At 43.7% G+C, this 16,646-nt stretch overlaps 1 protein-coding gene and 1 long non-coding RNA gene across 5 annotated transcripts in view; one reads left to right on the forward strand and one right to left on the reverse strand.

Annotated features, from left to right (window-relative positions):
• The first annotated feature begins 6,478 nt into the window (after nt 1-6,478).
• Nucleotides 6,479-16,646, forward strand: part of LOC122157882 — a 34,397-nt gene continuing 24,229 nt past the window's right edge. For 2 of the 4 annotated variants that reach the window (XR_006168040.1, XR_006168041.1), the window contains exons 1-4: nt 6,479-6,738; nt 11,010-11,059; nt 14,485-14,551; nt 14,768-14,845. This is a non-coding gene — a long non-coding RNA (uncharacterized LOC122157882). Of the gene's footprint in view, nt 6,739-11,009; nt 11,060-14,484; nt 14,552-14,767; nt 14,846-15,597; nt 15,727-16,646 lie in introns of those variants that run through there. The other 2 variants (XR_006168043.1, XR_006168042.1) reach the window with 2 other exon arrangements.
• On the reverse strand, nt 12,947-15,855 carry FGF4 (fibroblast growth factor 4). The gene is made up of 3 exons (XM_042814079.1): nt 15,552-15,855; nt 14,682-14,785; nt 12,947-13,123 (listed from the first exon to the last, which is right to left on the reverse strand). The coding sequence occupies exons 1-3, from the start codon at nt 15,853-15,855 to the stop codon at nt 12,947-12,949; spliced, it is 585 nt and encodes a 194-aa protein (XP_042670013.1).

The following is a 16,646-nucleotide window of genomic DNA, read 5'->3' on the forward strand; positions in this document are numbered from 1 at the left end:
GGAAGTGCTGGCTACTGCTTTGTCATGGTTTTGGCTGGGATAATTTTCTTTGTAGAGGCTTGTATGATGCTGTAGTTTGGAGTTCTGATGAAAATAGTGTTGATAGCGCAATGATGTTTCAGTCATTACAGAGCAGTGCTTATGAAACCAACGACTTTCCTACTTTCCCAGGGTTGTCTAAACATTGGTCTGCTGATAGGAAGTAGTGAGTGAATTCCTTGTTTTGTTTTGCTCATTCATGCAGCTTTAGCTTTACCTCCCAAACTGTATTTATCCCAACATGCAAGTTCCTGCACTTTTACCTTTCCAGTTATCTGCCCCATCCCACCCGGGGAGAGTAAGCAAGAGGCTGTGTGGTGCTGAGCTGCTGCTGGATAAAACCACAACAAGCTTGTATGAGCAACCAGCTGAGCAATTCATTGAAGGTTCATTCATGAAAGTCATTACCTGTTTGTGGGCAATTTACAAATTCACATTTGTCACTGTCGTGGCAAATCCAACCATCCCAAGCTAAGAGGAGATTTCTTTAGGCTCTAGAAAGCAAAGTAACCCAATTAAAAAATACCAGATACACTTGTGAAAGGTTTATCAGCTCATGTTTCCCCTTAACCTGAGACCAGCACGCTGGCTGTTTTCCAACACTTCCAGCGCACAGCCACAGATTTCAGCTACTGTACCTCTCAATAGCTTTGCTCAGTCTGCCATTTCCCACTTCATGCTGCTGTATAATCCTATTCAATCACGGTACAAACAATGGGGTCATGAGGGATGCTGGGGACATGAGCAATGCCTCACAGGGGGAAAGAGAAATGATGGGCATCCTCTTTATTTCACTGACACAGAGATCCTGTGCTGGTTGGTTCCCCATACATTAAAGAGATGTTACAGGATAGTGATTACAGGGAACACTAAGCTGGTTTTGCTTTGAAATATGTAAAGGTGGTGTTCAGGTAATGTTTTTGACTGCTAGCCCTTTTGATGTCTGCAGGCTTTACACTTACACATCTGGAAGCCTGCACACCTAGCTATAAACAGGCTTTGCAGCCCTGTTTCACAGCTGGCTTTACAAAAGAGCAGCAGGACGCACACTGCTTACAAATGCCAATCTTTTCTTTTCTCTGAGCTACCTTGAAATTGTACGTTGTTAGCTCGTGACTTGCTTTGGTGACTGTTTATTCATTTTCCTTTATTCACCTTCAAAGAACACACCACCTGTCACTGCACTTTGCCATATTGCCAAGGGCAGACAGCCGGGCTTGAGTGGCGTCTGCTAGTGGGAGCACAGCTCAAGACCCTCTGAGCAGTGAGGGAAGGCTTTGCTGCAGTGCTAAGTGCCCTGTGAGAGAGGGGACACCCACAAACCACGGGAGCCAGCTGGGTACGAGCCTCACTGATTGCACTGTTTAATTGTACTTAATAACCTTCTACATAGACATTAAGCTTCAGTGCATATGAGACTCAAAAAGCCATTCTTATTAAAAAAACTGTTTATGATTTATGGAAACCTTCCTAATGTCACAGCTCAAAACCAGTGAGCTCTTACCCATAAATGACACCATCACTGCTTTTGCACAGATTTGGCAAAAATACCACACAAGATGCTGTCAGATTTGGAGAGCTGGCCATGACTTGTCAAGTGAGCGCTTCATTGGACACCTTCCTAGTGCCAGCTGCCTACCTCATGAATAAGCATGTTTTAGTCTATGAGATTGCAATGTTAAACACAAGATTTTTCTGTTTAGGACATAACAAGGCCAAGGACTTTCCAAAATCATGATTTCCTCTCCTTCCTTTCGAGCTGTAAGGGATTGCATGTATCCAGAACCACGGTGTTTGCCTTCATTCAAGTAGTATGTTACAATTCATAAAGTATGTCAGGATGGAAATGGAAAGAAGAAACAACAGATGGACACATACAAAAATTAAAATATTATTTGGACAGCTTGAAGAACTGGCAAAATGTATAGTAACAATTCATCAGTTCTTCTCTCTGAAGTGGTTGATTTGATAAAAAAAAAATGCCATCTGAGCAATGCTTTCATTATGTAAGTACCCACCAATTGCTTTTGTTTTTGATAAAACATAAACAAAGTAATCTCCAGTATTACTCCCTAATATGTGAGAAGTGTTCTAACAGACAACGAGAAAGTACTGTATCCTAGGCAAAACACATTTCAAGCAGGCAGTTCCCAACCATGCACACCAGTCTTTCCCTCTTCTCCCCAAGAACACATTCCTGCTGAACTGTAGTGAAATCACTTTTATTTTCAGCATGCACTGCCAGTTTACAGCCCGTACTGTGACACAGCATTCCTCCTGCTTTGTTTTGGCTGCTCCTTTTCTGAGCTGACATTTAGCAACATAGCATTAATGCCTGCATAATACTAGGCTTCTTGTCAAGTTAGCCGAAGTTGCAGATTTTAGGCTAAAACATGAGTGGGGCACAGGCTAACCCTAGAAGGAAATTCTCCTCTTCCTTTGGGGTGTACAGCTTGTTTTGTCACAAGGGTTGACTTCATGCCGTTGAAGTTTTGGGCACAGCTGAGCCTGAGCAGCCTCAGCCTCACAGTGCTTGGGGATTGTTAATTTGCTAGCACAGCTGGGCCTTGTTAGGACTGACCAAGCCATGATAGCTACCTCAAAATGCTTGGCTTGGCTCATTCAGATGAGGCTGTCTCTGTGTGTTCTTCACTGCAAGCTTGGATGGTTGTGGATGTCACCTTCCTGTGCAGGATGCAGCGACAGGAATGGGATGAAGGGTGTAGGCTGTGCAACCAAGGATTAAGCTGCAGTTGAAGGTAGGGAGAAGGATTTGGGTTGGGTTTGGGAGCTGGACTTGGTGATCCTCATGAGTCCTTTCCAACTCAAGATATTCTGTGATTCTGTGAAACTTTTCTAGTCATTTTGGTAGACCTGAATCAGAGCTGCAGCATGAGATGTAAGTTATACAAGTGTAAAGTATAATATTGTATAGTTCTATAGTACTTGGTTAAGATGAGTACATTTTTAACTGGTAGCAAATGCTCTTTTAAAGCCATCTCAGTGAAAAATTTTTCACAACAAACAACCAACTGTCCTAGAGGAGCCACTTTTGCTAATAGAAATGTAAGGGTGTTAGCTGGATAGGTGAGCTAAATAGTGGATGTTTGTTCTCTACTTAGTGAATGTCTGCCATAGCCCTGCTAAGTAGCCAGAAACAAATTACGTGTGAAACTCAGCATCCCTCTCCTTTTCTCTTGTGATTGTTATTTGCTTATGCAGCTCATATCCTTAATTTAATTATCAGGAATATGCTTATTTTACAAATTATAACCTTGTAATCTCCTTAGCAGTGAAAAAAGGAAAACTTGTACCACAAGCTATTCTTTGTTGTGCATCACTTTAGTACCAAAACTGTTGTGGACTTCTACTTATTAAAAAAGATTGGAAAGGCTGCTAAGATCATCCAGTCTGCTAGCCCATGCCTTCAACCTCTCTGTGCCACATCAGTCTGTTTAATAGCTACCCTATTCTTGAATCTTCTAGCCAGTGACTCCACCATCCCCATGGGTAGCCCGTTCCAGTGCATCACCACTTTTTCTGAGAGGAAATTCTTCCTCATAACCAGCCTGAACCAACTTGAGGCCATTTCCTTTCATCCTATCACAATTACCTGGAAGAAGAGGCTGATCCCCACTTTGCTAGAACCTCCTTTATAGTTATAAGGACTCCCCTGAGCCTCCTCTTTTTTTCTCCTATTCAATCCCAGGTACCTCAGCTGCTCCCCATCAGACTTGTGCTCCAGAACCTTTGCATCTTCATTGCCCTTCTCTGGACATGCCATGGGGCCTTGATGTTCTTCTGGTAATGAGGGACCCAAAACAGAACACAGCACTCAAGGTCTGGATGTGTATTTATGATTGTCAGTTCATGCCATTTTCCTTTAATCAGGAATCTATCCTTTATCACTCTGCCAACATCAAGGCATGCTTTTGTGCATGGTCACATGCAAAGACAGTCCTGTTAGTACAGCAGCTTGTATGATCAGTGCCTGGCCATGTCCCTGGGAGTTCAGTAGACATTTGTAGAATTGGTGAGGCTTTCAGCAGAACCAAAGGACTGTGTGTTTGATGATCGTATGTATAGAACCAGAATAAATTGTCAAGCAGATGCGTATTTGCTCCTGTTTTTTTTTCTTAGTTAATTTTGGAGAGTGTAAAATATGAACAAATGCATATTTATACATTTATATATAAAGACACATTTATAATATGTCTTCTTCCAAAACTCCAGGAAAGGAACCTGAGGTTTATGTTGCCATAAGGAGGGAAAACGAACACTTCTGACCTGATGCTATGGGACTCTGGAGGTGGATGGCTAGGGCAACCCACACAAACATCTTTCTCGTTAAATGCACGTGTGTTCCTTGCTTGTGCTTTAGTTGCTTTTCTGTAAGAGTCACAGGGTGATTACAGCAGAGTATTTTTGTGAGTATTCATCTAAAATTTAGTGTGGTTCATTCAGTGACTGCATAGATAGCCTTATTTCTTTTCTGTGGTCGTTCTGCAGAGAAGAACAAGAGCAGTTGTTTAAGTAATGAGCTTTAAACTAATAGTGTAGCTTACCCGTTCTGCAAGGTCACTTGTTCATACTCACCTGACTTGAAAGCAGAAAGAACCAGGAGAGCCTGGTCAAGATCCACAGAGCCTTTTGTTGATTTTTCAGCCTTTATTCACAAAATAATTCAACAGATTTTTTTTTGTCTCAGTTTTGCTGACTGCATGTGACTGAGTAGGTTGAGGCTTACAGGGTCGTGAGAAGTCATAATGATAATTTACTAAGCATATATAAGTATGCTTAGAAGGACAGTGTTCAGAAGCATGATACTTACAGTCAGATTTCCAGCGTGAACATAGCCATAGTGATTTTTATTTGGTCATATAAATTGAAAAAGCCCTAGACAGAAATTGAATGCCTTCATTTTTAACCTCTGAAAGTATTCTGAATGATTTTCAACACGTGAAGTGTTATGTCTGCGTTTACTCTTTTTGTCCACATTTTGGACTAAGATGTATTCCAAAACCACAAAATTTACTGAAGAAGCTTTAGTTTGGTGTGACCTAAGGGGCAATCTTACAAAATGCATGACTCCATGAATTCACATTCTTTGTTGCTTATATCCCCTCCAGGAGCTATCTGATGAACTGTGGAATAAAATGGTATTATATGGCTATACCTGTTCTGTAACTGAAATTTTAATGTATATTTTAAAATGAAAAGAATAAACAAGAATTAAAGTAAGCACCTATCTCTCATGTGACTAATATTTTTAGAATAGACATTTGAAGAAATGCAAATCTCCTGATCTTTGAGATCAAAGATTTTGAATTTCTTTCTGTGTAATTTCTTATGTTTCAGACTACAAATCTGGCTTCAACAGTATTTCTGCATTCAAGCTCTTTAAAATAAAACTGCTGTTTAACACAAGAGGTGGAGATGAACATCTATGTAGATATTTTTCTTTCTAGAAGATACTTTGATTATTCTCTAGAAGCATAGCTTCTTTGCATGGCGTGAGATTGTCATAGCTGTAACTTAGATGGTCCCATAAATTCATAAGTGTTCTTCCTTGATCATCCCAAGCTTGTTAAAAAACTCTGTGCTGAACTGCCCATGCTGTGATTGCCAAAACAGATATGACCCGGTGAATCACATCTGATAACGTATCAGCAAGCACAAAGGACCTGTTTTTTTATACTTCTGGGTGATAAACAAACCCTTGATGGCCCAATTCTGCTCTCATTACAGACTGCGGCGGGAACACCATGCTCTTCAGAGGAAAGTGTGTGCTGAACTTTTCACCTCTGTGGCTGTGGAAGCTGGTTCAGCTCCCTCTGACACACTGGGGCATTCGGAAAGAAGGTGGTCAGGAGTGAGGGAGGTGAGATGTACAGGAAGAAATAAAGCGTGGGTGAGTAAGAAAGTCTGTGATCACCTAGAAAGGGACTTGGACTTCATGCAGAAGATGAAAACCATAGGCAGGTAGCGGTTGGGGCAGTAAGAAAATACACGTGCCCTGGCTGGGGCGTATCAGATAGTCCATGCACATTGGCATTAATGCAACAAAAAATTCAGCGAAGACAAAAAGCAGAGAAGATGACAGAGAACTGGAGGACAACCAGAGGTAATGCAACAAAGAAATCAATGGGGAGCAGAAAATTAAGCAAGAGTATGAGGTGAAATGGCAAAACCAGAGGGAAAGGTGTCAGAGCCCTTTGCAGGATGGGAGGAGGAGGTTGGGCACAGACAGTGTCACTGGGGACAGGCAGTGTCAGTCACCTGGCCTGCTACAGGAATGCCGGAAATAAGGAAAAGAGCAACATAGGTCATTTTCCTCGGGGCTGTGGCAAAGCTGCAATGAACTGCAGTTGATGTTATGGCTGTGCTTCCTTGAGACTTGATGTGGGCCGCACCTGCGTACCCGCACGGGCAGTGCCATTCCTGGAGCTAACTCTGTGGGCAGCCCCAGGTCATCGCCCTGGTGTAACAGTATGCAGCACTCCGGCATCAGAGCCATTATCTGAAAGAAGTGCCAGCCAGGAGACAGAGCGCAGGCAAGATGCCAAACCCAAGTTGCATCAGTTAATGTGTAACTCATCATGCGCCAGCTCCTGCCTGCAGCAGCACCGGGCGCTCGGTGGCAGGAATTGGAGCAGGATCTGGCATGGGAGGAGAGTGACGGAGCGCTGCACCCCACAGGTAATGTAAAGGCATGGAGAGGGAGGGAAGAGTAGGTGTGCAAGCCCAGCAAAGTGTGGCCCTCACACTGGAGGGTGCCCAGCTGGAGAGACCTGATTGGTCTTACCAGGCTGGGAGATGGACAGCAGATGCACTGGGGCTGGGAATCAGCATGGATGTGGGCATGGGCAATGTGGCCAGCAGGGGCAGGCTCCTGTGGAGGCCGCTTGCCCTGCTGTACTGCTGGGGTGTGAGGTGGTGACTACTCTGGGAAAGGGCTCTGGGCATGTGGGTCATATTCTAGAAGAGGTTTGTCTGACAAAAGGTCCAAGACTTCACGCATGTCTGAGTATCCAAGCTTGCAGAGTTGCTTTAATGAGGTTCCCAGGAGGTTGGGGTGGCTGGTGCCTAAGGGGTGCTGGTCCCACAGGTGTTACTCTGTTCCTTCCCACAAGCACCCTAATTCCCAGTGACATTAAACAGCTGTACTGGCCCCAGCTAACATTACAAACACTTCTTGAAGGCACTGGAGGCAAACAGATGTAGCTGTGGAGATAATGAGGAAGGATGTAAATAGAAACCTCACCAGAAACCATGGAGTTTTACCAAGTGGCTTTGACACTTACCAAATACCTTTAAGCTGATAAAGATCTGATTTGTACTTCAGAGGTAACCTGATTAGCAACCAGTTTGAATCTGGAATATGTAAATTGGTACAAACATCACTAAATCACTTTCTTTAACTTATATGAAGTAGTGTGAATGAAGGACAGCAAAGGTCAACACAGCCTGGGGAGTCAGAAAGAGTGAGTGTTCCTCTATATATTCACAGTAAAACTGTATGATTAGCAATAACATGTAATTGTATATGCACACATACAATGACACTAGGAGGTTCCCAAAGTCAAACCAGCACTCAGTTTAAGAAAAACTTAAAAAAAACTTGTACATTCAACTGAAGTGTGGTTGTGCAGCATGCTTTTAGCTAGGAGACCTGCCCAGCACAAACCAGTTGCTGATCAAGTGCCCATTTCTAGTTTTATTTTCTTCAACTAGAAGGTGAATGGCTTACTGATTACATGCCCTTGAGGAAATACCTGCTTGTTTTCTCGCAAGCTTTCCATAACTGTCACAAGTTCAGTACTTTGGTTTTCACAAGTATCAATTATTTTCTGACAATACTAAGAGATGTATTTTGGACATCATTTAATGGTATCTTGGGAACTGGGAGTAGAAGCATTAGTATTGGTGTCAAAAAGGTGCAGTAATATGAGCTGCCTGGATTGAAACATTCATAGCAAGATGTTTGCTAGTGCTAGACATTTCCCAGGGCACCACACAGATGCAGCTGGATTCAGTTCTGGGTGCTTACCATTCTTGAACTGCTTTGTGGTGTCCTGTTGGGCATCCCAGAAGGAAGGCCCAGACCATTTCTTGCTCCTCATTGCTGGCATTGCAGGTAAGCTGGTGGCAGAGGTGACACTAACATCTTCAGTGTGACACTAAAATGTTCCTTTCTTAAAAACATTAAAAGGGAAAAAAAATCAATCTGCTCGATAGACATTGCAAACAATCATTTGAACATACAGTGAGATTTATGATATTAGAAGTTGTCATTGTTTTACATCAAGTGATTATTGAGCCTTAAGATACTTTCTGTAGTTGCTTCTTGGCATGATATTTATCTGCTGGGTTTTTTTTGTTTTGTTTTTAAGCAAACAAATTTAAGAACAGGGGAGGGTACTATTTCCTGCATGGGGTCTGTAAATTGTGGCTGGTGTGCAGGAAACTGGAATTGTGCCGTGCTTCCCTTTTATATGCTGCATTACCTGAAAGCAGTGAGGTATTGCAGTCCCTCACAACCCCATCCCTATTTAGATCACTTGGTAGAAAACAACAGTAATTTGTCATACAAAGGGAGCTGCAGTGCTTCAGGGAATGCCTTTTAACTCCCTTGCTGAAGTGCTCACTAGTTTTTATTAAAGGCCTCTTCAGACCTTAACAGATTCTCTTTAATTGGTCACTTGCGTGGCCGGTTAATACACCGCAGTGGAAACCAAGTGCTTAAGTGTGAACAACCGAAACTGGAACCATGAACTTGGTGACTGCTCTGAATGTTGCGGCTATTTATACACAAGGCAGTGTTTTGTCATGCTGATTTTTATTAGCACAGATTAGATACAGGCAGCTCAGAAGATGCCACAGAGGAGTCAGGGCCATGTGGAAGGTGCCAGCCCATAAACAAGTGACAGGGCAGGGAGCCCACTGCCGCCTTTCTGCAAGCACGCAGGGCACTGCACTGCCCTGGGACTGCTGCCAGGGGCCAGGCTGGCACAACTCCTCTTTGCCTGACAGGACAGGCTGGGCCATCACAGACAGGGCTAATCCTGCATCGGGGAAGATTTTCAGTTGTTCTGTGCAGGGAAATGTTTGTTGGAGGATGCCAGAGGCACCAGGAGTGCCTGGAGCACTGCAGAGCTCTCAGGGATTTCAGAAATGTTGCAACACATGGTGTATCAGGGCCCTTTTTGAGGCATTGAAGCTGATTACCAGCTTTGATGCATTACTTTTATTACCTGCAAAGGCAATGGGAGGAAAGCTGGCTTAGCACAAGTGAATGCTAGAGAAGAGAGAACATTTCTCCAGCTCTCTCCATAACATTTTTTGCGGTAGGACTATACACGAGGTGCTGGTACTCCAGCAAAGCCATACTCTGAAATTTCACCTTTCTGGCAGTTAAGCCTTAGGATTTCTCTCTAACACAATTTTGAATTCATAATTGGATGTCTCTCCAAGGCTGAAACAATGTTACGTCTGAAAGTGTAAATTTTGGTTAAAGTTTGGGAAGACCAGTGGCAGTGATAAATTTACATCTGTTTACAAAAAGAAAAAAAACCAAACCAAACAGTTAATAGTGGAAAAAAATGATCTCCTTACCTATTTATTCTGCTTCTACTTATAGGAGCAGCTATACTTGTCTGGTTTTAAAAAAGCCACCTGTGCTACATTCATGAAGCCTGTATGACTTTAGAAAGAAATCGCTCTTGCTCAAAGTAGGGCCAGAAAATGAAGTGAAAAAATATGTATCTTGGGGTCATGTAGCCCTTAGCAGAATGAAAACTCCCTTTGCCACCAAGGAGTGTGAGTTCAAACATGAATATTGCCATTGCCATAACATATGCTTCCTTAGTCCCACAAAAGGGAAGGCCTTGAGTCAAACCACAGGATTTGGCTGTGTGCTTGTGCATGTACAGGTCCATATGCATGAGTGTGTATAAATAAAAGTTGAGAAATCTTGCCATAAGGCATACTACAAAGCACTCTGTACTTCTATACACCGGTGTGCTTTTAATTGGTAACAGTAGAAGGGACTATCTTAAATCAAACAGGTAATCGATCCTAGAACTTCTTGCATCAGTGTGCAATCTTTCTTTGCAGCAAGAGAGACAGCAGCACTCTCTAAAACCAAGGAAAAGGCAATCTGGTTTTGTGCATAAGGCTAACATCCAGCAACATAAACTCCAAAACTGGTTTGTGCCTCTGATTGCTAATATGAGACGCTGCATGAAAAGCTGTTGTCATTAATACAAGCGTGAATACTAATCTGTGGCAGATGCCAGCATGTGTATCTATTACAGAGCTTACCAAGCTGGGCTTTCCTGGACAATTTCCAACCTCTCCAGGGTGAACTTTAGCTGAGTAAGAAATCCAGATTGTCATTCGTGAAGTATCTGGCAGAGGTGCAAATGCTTCCTCGTCTAAATTTTTCTCTGCAGGACACATTCCTTTCTAAAGAGTTAAAATCAATTCCAGGGTGCCATACACTGTAAACATTTATCATTTATTGTGCATTTAAATGTGCACAGCACATACACCACAGTCTTGAACAGCACCTGTATAAAACTACAGACAGATTCTGATAAACGGTGAAAACTCATACCATGTAACATTGTCATCTAGGTTTTAGCACAATATTTCAAAGTTACAACAACTACCTCTGAACATATCTTATGTGAGGCTCTCAGTTGTGGATTTCGATGGTGTGAAAAGTGACAAAGAACCATTCCCAGGGAAACTCTTTGCGATTTTGCTGTCTGAATCCTAGAACAAAACCATCCATTAGCAGAGGTAGCAGTGGTAATTACACAATGGTTGTTCACATACAGAACACATAGAAAGTAGAGAAATCCCCCAAATTACAGGAAAAAAAAAAATAAAAATCCTTAGGCGTGACATTTCCAAATCTCCCTGATTTGGCTTCCTGTTTTTAAACTGTATTTTTGCTTTGGCAGCAGCTGGCTTAAGGTGTGGTCCTGGTCTGCTCTGGTCTCACTGAACTTTGGTGAGTAGATTTTGTCTTCAAGGTCATGTGTAAGCAGAGAATAGAGGTAAGTCTATATGATTCCAATAGAACAAATACTTTCTTGTAGGAATGTAAAAGGAAAAAATTAGCTGAACTCAAATTACCCACGGCCTTGAGACTTGCACGTAGTCAGAAATGGCTAGTTTAGGCTGGAAGATGATCTGTAAACATCCTCTAATTCATTAAACACTGTGGTTAGTCCTGGTTACAACAATGTATCGATGCCATGAAGATGGCATATTGCTTAAAGAGGAGAAAGAAATAACAAAGGAAAAATGGATCCTTGTAAAGACTCCACCATAATCATACCTGATTCTTCCTTCATTGCATTAGGGACATGAGTTACTCTTGCAAAATGTATAAAGAAAAATATAGAGTTACTTGATGACGATATGGTACTGCAGCCTGACAGCTGTCTGCAAATATTTTCACCATGATTATCCTTACTAAAAGTAAATCACTGGGTAAAGATAGCTCAAACGTGACAAGGCTCAAATAGGATGCAACTGACTCTATCTTGAATACTTTTGGCTACATATGGAAAAAAATAGAGATTTGGGATGACAGCAATTGTTCCCCGAAGCCCTCCTCCAACATTATAAGACGAAGCAGAAAAGCATGTACCTTCCATGCAGATTTTGTTAGGAGGTTGGCTTTGAGAGTTAGTGAGGTAGAAATTAATCAACTTTTCTAGGGAATGAGACAGGAAAAAAAAAGCAGCATACTTCTCCTCCCAAATACTGCACCAAAAATAATAAATAGTACAAAACAACCTCGGTTACTTGTAATCAATCTAAATCCTCTCTATGGAGCTTGCGTTTCAGTGAACCAGCAAATGACTTTGCCTTTTTATAGCGTATGAGTATTACAATGTTTGGTTTGTTGGTTTTCTTTTTTTTTTTTTTTTCTTTTTCCACGAATTTTGACAAATGTGTGTAGTCTCCAAATATGAGAGGGAAGTTGATTTGAATGAAGTATAACCTGTTAATCACAGTAGGTGCCCCAGTGGGCTCACTGGGGGAGGAGCAGACAATTTGTTCGTCTAATATGAAGCGGTCGTATCAAATGCAGTGTCCATTAAGGGCCGCAAAAATATGATGCTCCTGTTTATCTAAATAGAAAAGAAAATAAAAAGCCCACTGAGTTTATATAGGTGCTTAAACTTCTTCGCTGCTTGGCAGCTCTAAGACTGACTGCAGGAAAGTTCAAAGTTCAGCGCTGGCAGATCTAAAAACAGATTTGTGGGGCAGCTCTTCAGCACCGCACTTTCTGCACCGAAGTAAACCGATACCATTCCAGTTAAATAGCAACGCTGCACAAAGGAGGTCAGGCATTGTGTGTGGCTCCGCGCCGGCATCCCACCCAGGCACCTCTGTGCTGCTCCTTCTCAAAGGCCAAGAGCTTCTCTGGGACTTATGGGGGGTTTTAAAAACACAGAGGGGAACAAAGCCAACATAGCAAACAAATACATGTACAACAATAGACGCTATACAACACACCAACAGTGCAAAATGTTGTAATGTAGTAGGAATTGAGTGTCACCGGTTATAGAACACATAGTAGCAGCACACCTGTGATAACTTAGGAAACGAATTAAATAAACCACAAAGCAGAAGTCTCCTACTGTTGCACCATGAAATGAAATACCTAGGCTTGGAGGTTTGTTTTGTTCTCAGGAAAAAAAAAAAAAAAAAATCAGAACTATAAATAAATTTAGTGGCAATATATACAGATTTAAATAATTAATTTAAATATCTTACACCTACTCTTGCATAAAACTCTCCAGTAAAAGTGCACCACGTTTCTTTTTTCCCAAACGTGTTCTGAGTCTTTCCCTGTGCTGAGGTAGGTCGGAAGGGAGATGTCTCAGATTCTAGGAAGAAAATGTGTCACCGTCATTGTGGGAGATACTTTATTGCCTTTCTTTGTTCTTCCATTTTTGCTCAGGGCTATGTACATCCCGGGATAAATCCTGGATTCGTAAGCATTGTAGTTGTTTGGCAGGAGGATCTCTTTGAATTTGCACTCATCATTGAAATGGGTCTGAAATGAAAAGGAAAGAATGAGAGGGAAGGAATTTTAAACATCAGGTGCAGAAATATTCTTGCTACCAGGTGTAGTAGGTGTGCTGCAGGAAAAGGTGCAGCTGACATCCCCCCGTAAGAAATCTTTTGAAGTGGTTGTCCAAAGGAAGCTTCAAATGACACTCAGACAATTATTAAGGGTGCTGCTTCCTAGCCAGGCACAGACGCGTGGAGCACGGAAGGATACCCTGTAGTTCTGCCTGTGCTTCTGAGAGAAAGAGGCCCATTTTAACAGAGGGCACTGCCATCAGGAGTGACCCAGATGCAGTTCTGCTGCCCGGCTCATCATCTAGCTCGGCTGATGAGCTTTTACCATTAAAAAAAGTAGGGGAAAAGAAACTGTCAGACACTAGGGCAATGAGAGTTATGAGCTGCAACCAGTGCTCACCTCCCCATGTCAGAGTGCAAGGGCTCACTGATATTTCTGAGTTACATATTGGTAAGTTTACTTAGTTCCCAACGCAGTGGTTGTTCCTACCAGTAGTGAATTCTCTGGGAAGCTTCAGAAAAAAATCTGAATGTTAGCACTTTCTCATGTTGTTTGAAGGGAAAGAGGTATTTTAAAAATGCTCAGAGTGGACAGTATTTTCTGCATCTTGAGTTTTAAAATTGAAGGGTTTAGATTTACCTGTGTTAATGGATCAGGAAGACAGGGCTGACAGAAAGCATGCTTCTTGTAAAGGGGTTTCACATGCAAGTATAAAGAGGGACAGGTGTTGCAGGTGTGTCATATGGAGAGTAACAAATGAGGTCATCTCTTGTTAGTGGGCAAATCTGATGGTTTTGTAAGATAGGTCTCAGCTTGCCAGGATGAACACTGCATTGATAATTGTATCCAGGACACCAAAGCAGCATATTGTTTCATTTAGGCTTGGCACAAAGGGAGCTTTTGCACTTTGATGACTAGTCATTCCTGGCTTTCATGTAGTCAAAATCCTCTGTGACAGGATTGATGCCACAGAAAATAGCTCTGGATAATTCAAGTTTTCGTGCATGTGAAAATGCCCTAGTCAACTTTGACATAATTTGGCCCTTTCTCAGCCCATGTTTCTTCAAAACATTCCTGAGGGACATGAAATACAAAGGCCAGGGGTAGGGAAGGAAATCCAAGAACATGGGGTTGAAATGATGCCAATCACTGTAACTTATACACAGTTGAATTCTAAAGTAGAAGGACAGCTCAATGTGGATTAAGACATGCACTGTTACTGTCCACGCAGTGTGCTTTAAAACATGCCAGTATTTTTTCCATGGACTAGATGTAATAGAAGATTTGCATTGTATCTTAACTGATCTGCCTTTTTATAATTATGAGCCTAGACCCTAAAGGCACTGAACTCTCATGGGAGCTCTCCAATCAAGAGTATTAACAAGGAGCAATCAGCAGGTATGTGACAGGCACTGATTAATCACACCATAAAGGATCATCTGTGGGGCCCTGGCTTCCAGCACCATATACACCTCTCATTCCAGGACACCATGGTCCCTCCCCAAGCACGCAACTAGTGCCTACTTACAGATCCATAGAGTTTGCCTTTGCTATTCATGGCCACGAAGAGTCCGCTTCTAACACCAAATATGCTCACCACTCCTCTTTCCACAGGGGAGATTTCCAGCAGACCTACAGAAGAGACACAGGAATCAGGGGTACAAAGGATTGTGGCCTGAGGAAGTGTGTGATGTGAGTTCTGCACTCATCCAGAGGTTCTTATCCCCAATGTAGCATGGATCCTTATGCCCCAGTGTTGCTGCTCCATGCACCATGCTGGGACCTCTCTTCTTTTAGCTAAGTATCTATTTTTACATTGCCCCCAGGCATCCTCCTCTGTATCCAAGGTTAAAATAAGCCAGATTGTGTTTGGGGCGTATGAAACATTTGTCATCATGCAGCTTATATCCCCTCCTTGGATCTTATTGTTTCAGTTGGATATCAGAGTCACGGGGCCATGGGGTTAAGTCTCTAGCAGATGCTTTTCAAGTCTGAGGGAGAGCTGGGCCCTGGTTGAGTTCTTCCCAGCCCCTACTCAAGGTGGGCGGCCCAGGGCCTGAGGATCCTTTAGATGTTGAGGTAGCCCCTACACCTGATGCCTGCTGGTTGCGAGGGGACAGCGCGGCGCCGGGCAGCGCGACCCGCGGGGCGGCCGCATGGAGCGCTCTCTGGGCTCCGTCGCCGTCCCGTTCCCCCGGGCGCAGGACGCCCTCGGGGCAGCCGGCGCGAGCGGACTTTTCTAGGCGGCGAGAGGTCTGCCCTAAACCCACCCTCCGTTTAACTCAAACCGCTCTCCGGGTGAGGCGAGCCGCTCCGCGTCCGCAGAACCGTCAGAGAAGCGGTTCCCCGGGTGCGGAGCGGCTCACCTGCCCGGCTGCGGGAATCGGCGCCGGCTTACTGTATCTGTTCTCGCTGTGGATCCCGTCTATGCGGCCGTCGGGCAGGACCTGGATGTGGAAGCCGATGCCCACGTTGCAGTAGAGACGCCGCAGCCGCTTGATGCCTAGGAGGTAGTCGCCGTCGCGGGCGGCGTCGCGGCGCTCGGCCGGGAGACGCGCTACGGAACGGGCGAAGAGAGCCGCGTCCCACCGCCGCTGGCGGGGCCCTGCGGGGAGGCGGCCCGGGGGCGGCCGGCCGCGCACCGCCCCCGGCCACAGCAGCCCCAGGAGCAGCGCCGGCAGCAGCGCCGCGGGGAGAGGCATCCCGGCTAGCGGCGCGCAGCCACGGGCCAGCGGCCGGTCGCTCCGAGAAGGCGCTTGGCCCCCAGCTCCCGCTTTATAGTGAGGTCAAAGCGGAGGGGAGAAAAAATCAAAACAAAACGCACACACAGAAAAAAAAAAAAAAAAAGAAAAGAAAAAAAAAAAAAGAAAAAAAAAGAAAAAGAAAGGAAGAAAAAAGAGAAAGGAAAAAAAAAAAAGAAAAAAAGAAAAAGCGAGGCTGGAAGGAGAGCCCCGCGTTCAGTCCCCTGAGGATCTGCAGTTTCCCTGGGCAGGCTGCATGAAGAGGAAATCCCGGGAGCAAGAGCTTCTGAACTTGATCTCAACTCCAGGAGTCTTGTCTGAAGTGCTGATCTTCTATAGCTGCTCAGCCATAGCGCTTTAGCCCTAGCCACGATATTTATATATCCATGTGCGTTGGTACCTATTACATCACCACCTACTGCTGCAGCCCTCGGGTTTAGCTGTAAGTCAAATTAGCACCCTAGATGCTTAACATCTCAAGCGTCTTCAGGGGAAAGGGTGAGCAGCACTGGCACTAAACAAGAGGGACAGCACAAACTTTTTAAAAGAAAAGGTCATATACTGCATTAATCACACAAGTGTCTTTTCCTTTCCTTTTCCTTTCCTTTTCCTTTTCTTTTCCTTTCCTTTTCCTTTCCTTTTCCTTTCCTTTTCCTTTCCTTTTCCTTTCCTTTTCCTTTCCTTTTCCTTTCCTTTTCCTTTCCTTTTCCTTTCCTTTTCCTTTCCTTTTCCTTTCCTTTTCCTTTCCTTTT

The sequence above is a fragment of the Centrocercus urophasianus genome, unplaced genomic scaffold (genome assembly GCF_019232065.1).
Source record: "Centrocercus urophasianus isolate 14NV4802_14NV808 unplaced genomic scaffold, USGS_Curo_1.0 seq_14, whole genome shotgun sequence".
Taxonomy (NCBI): Eukaryota; Metazoa; Chordata; class Aves; order Galliformes; family Phasianidae; genus Centrocercus; species Centrocercus urophasianus.

Coding starts and splice junctions, on each gene's coding strand:
- FGF4 (XM_042814079.1), bottom strand. CDS start 15,855: ATGCCTCTCCCCGCGGCGCTGCTGCCGGCGCTGCTCCTGGGGCTGCTG. Junction 14,786..15,551: donor CCACAGCGAGAACAGATACA/GTAAGCCGGCGC, acceptor TCTCTTCTGTAG/GTCTGCTGGAAATCTCCCCT. Junction 13,124..14,681: donor AAGGCAAACTCTATGGATCT/GTAAGTAGGCAC, acceptor TTTTCATTTCAG/ACCCATTTCAATGATGAGTG.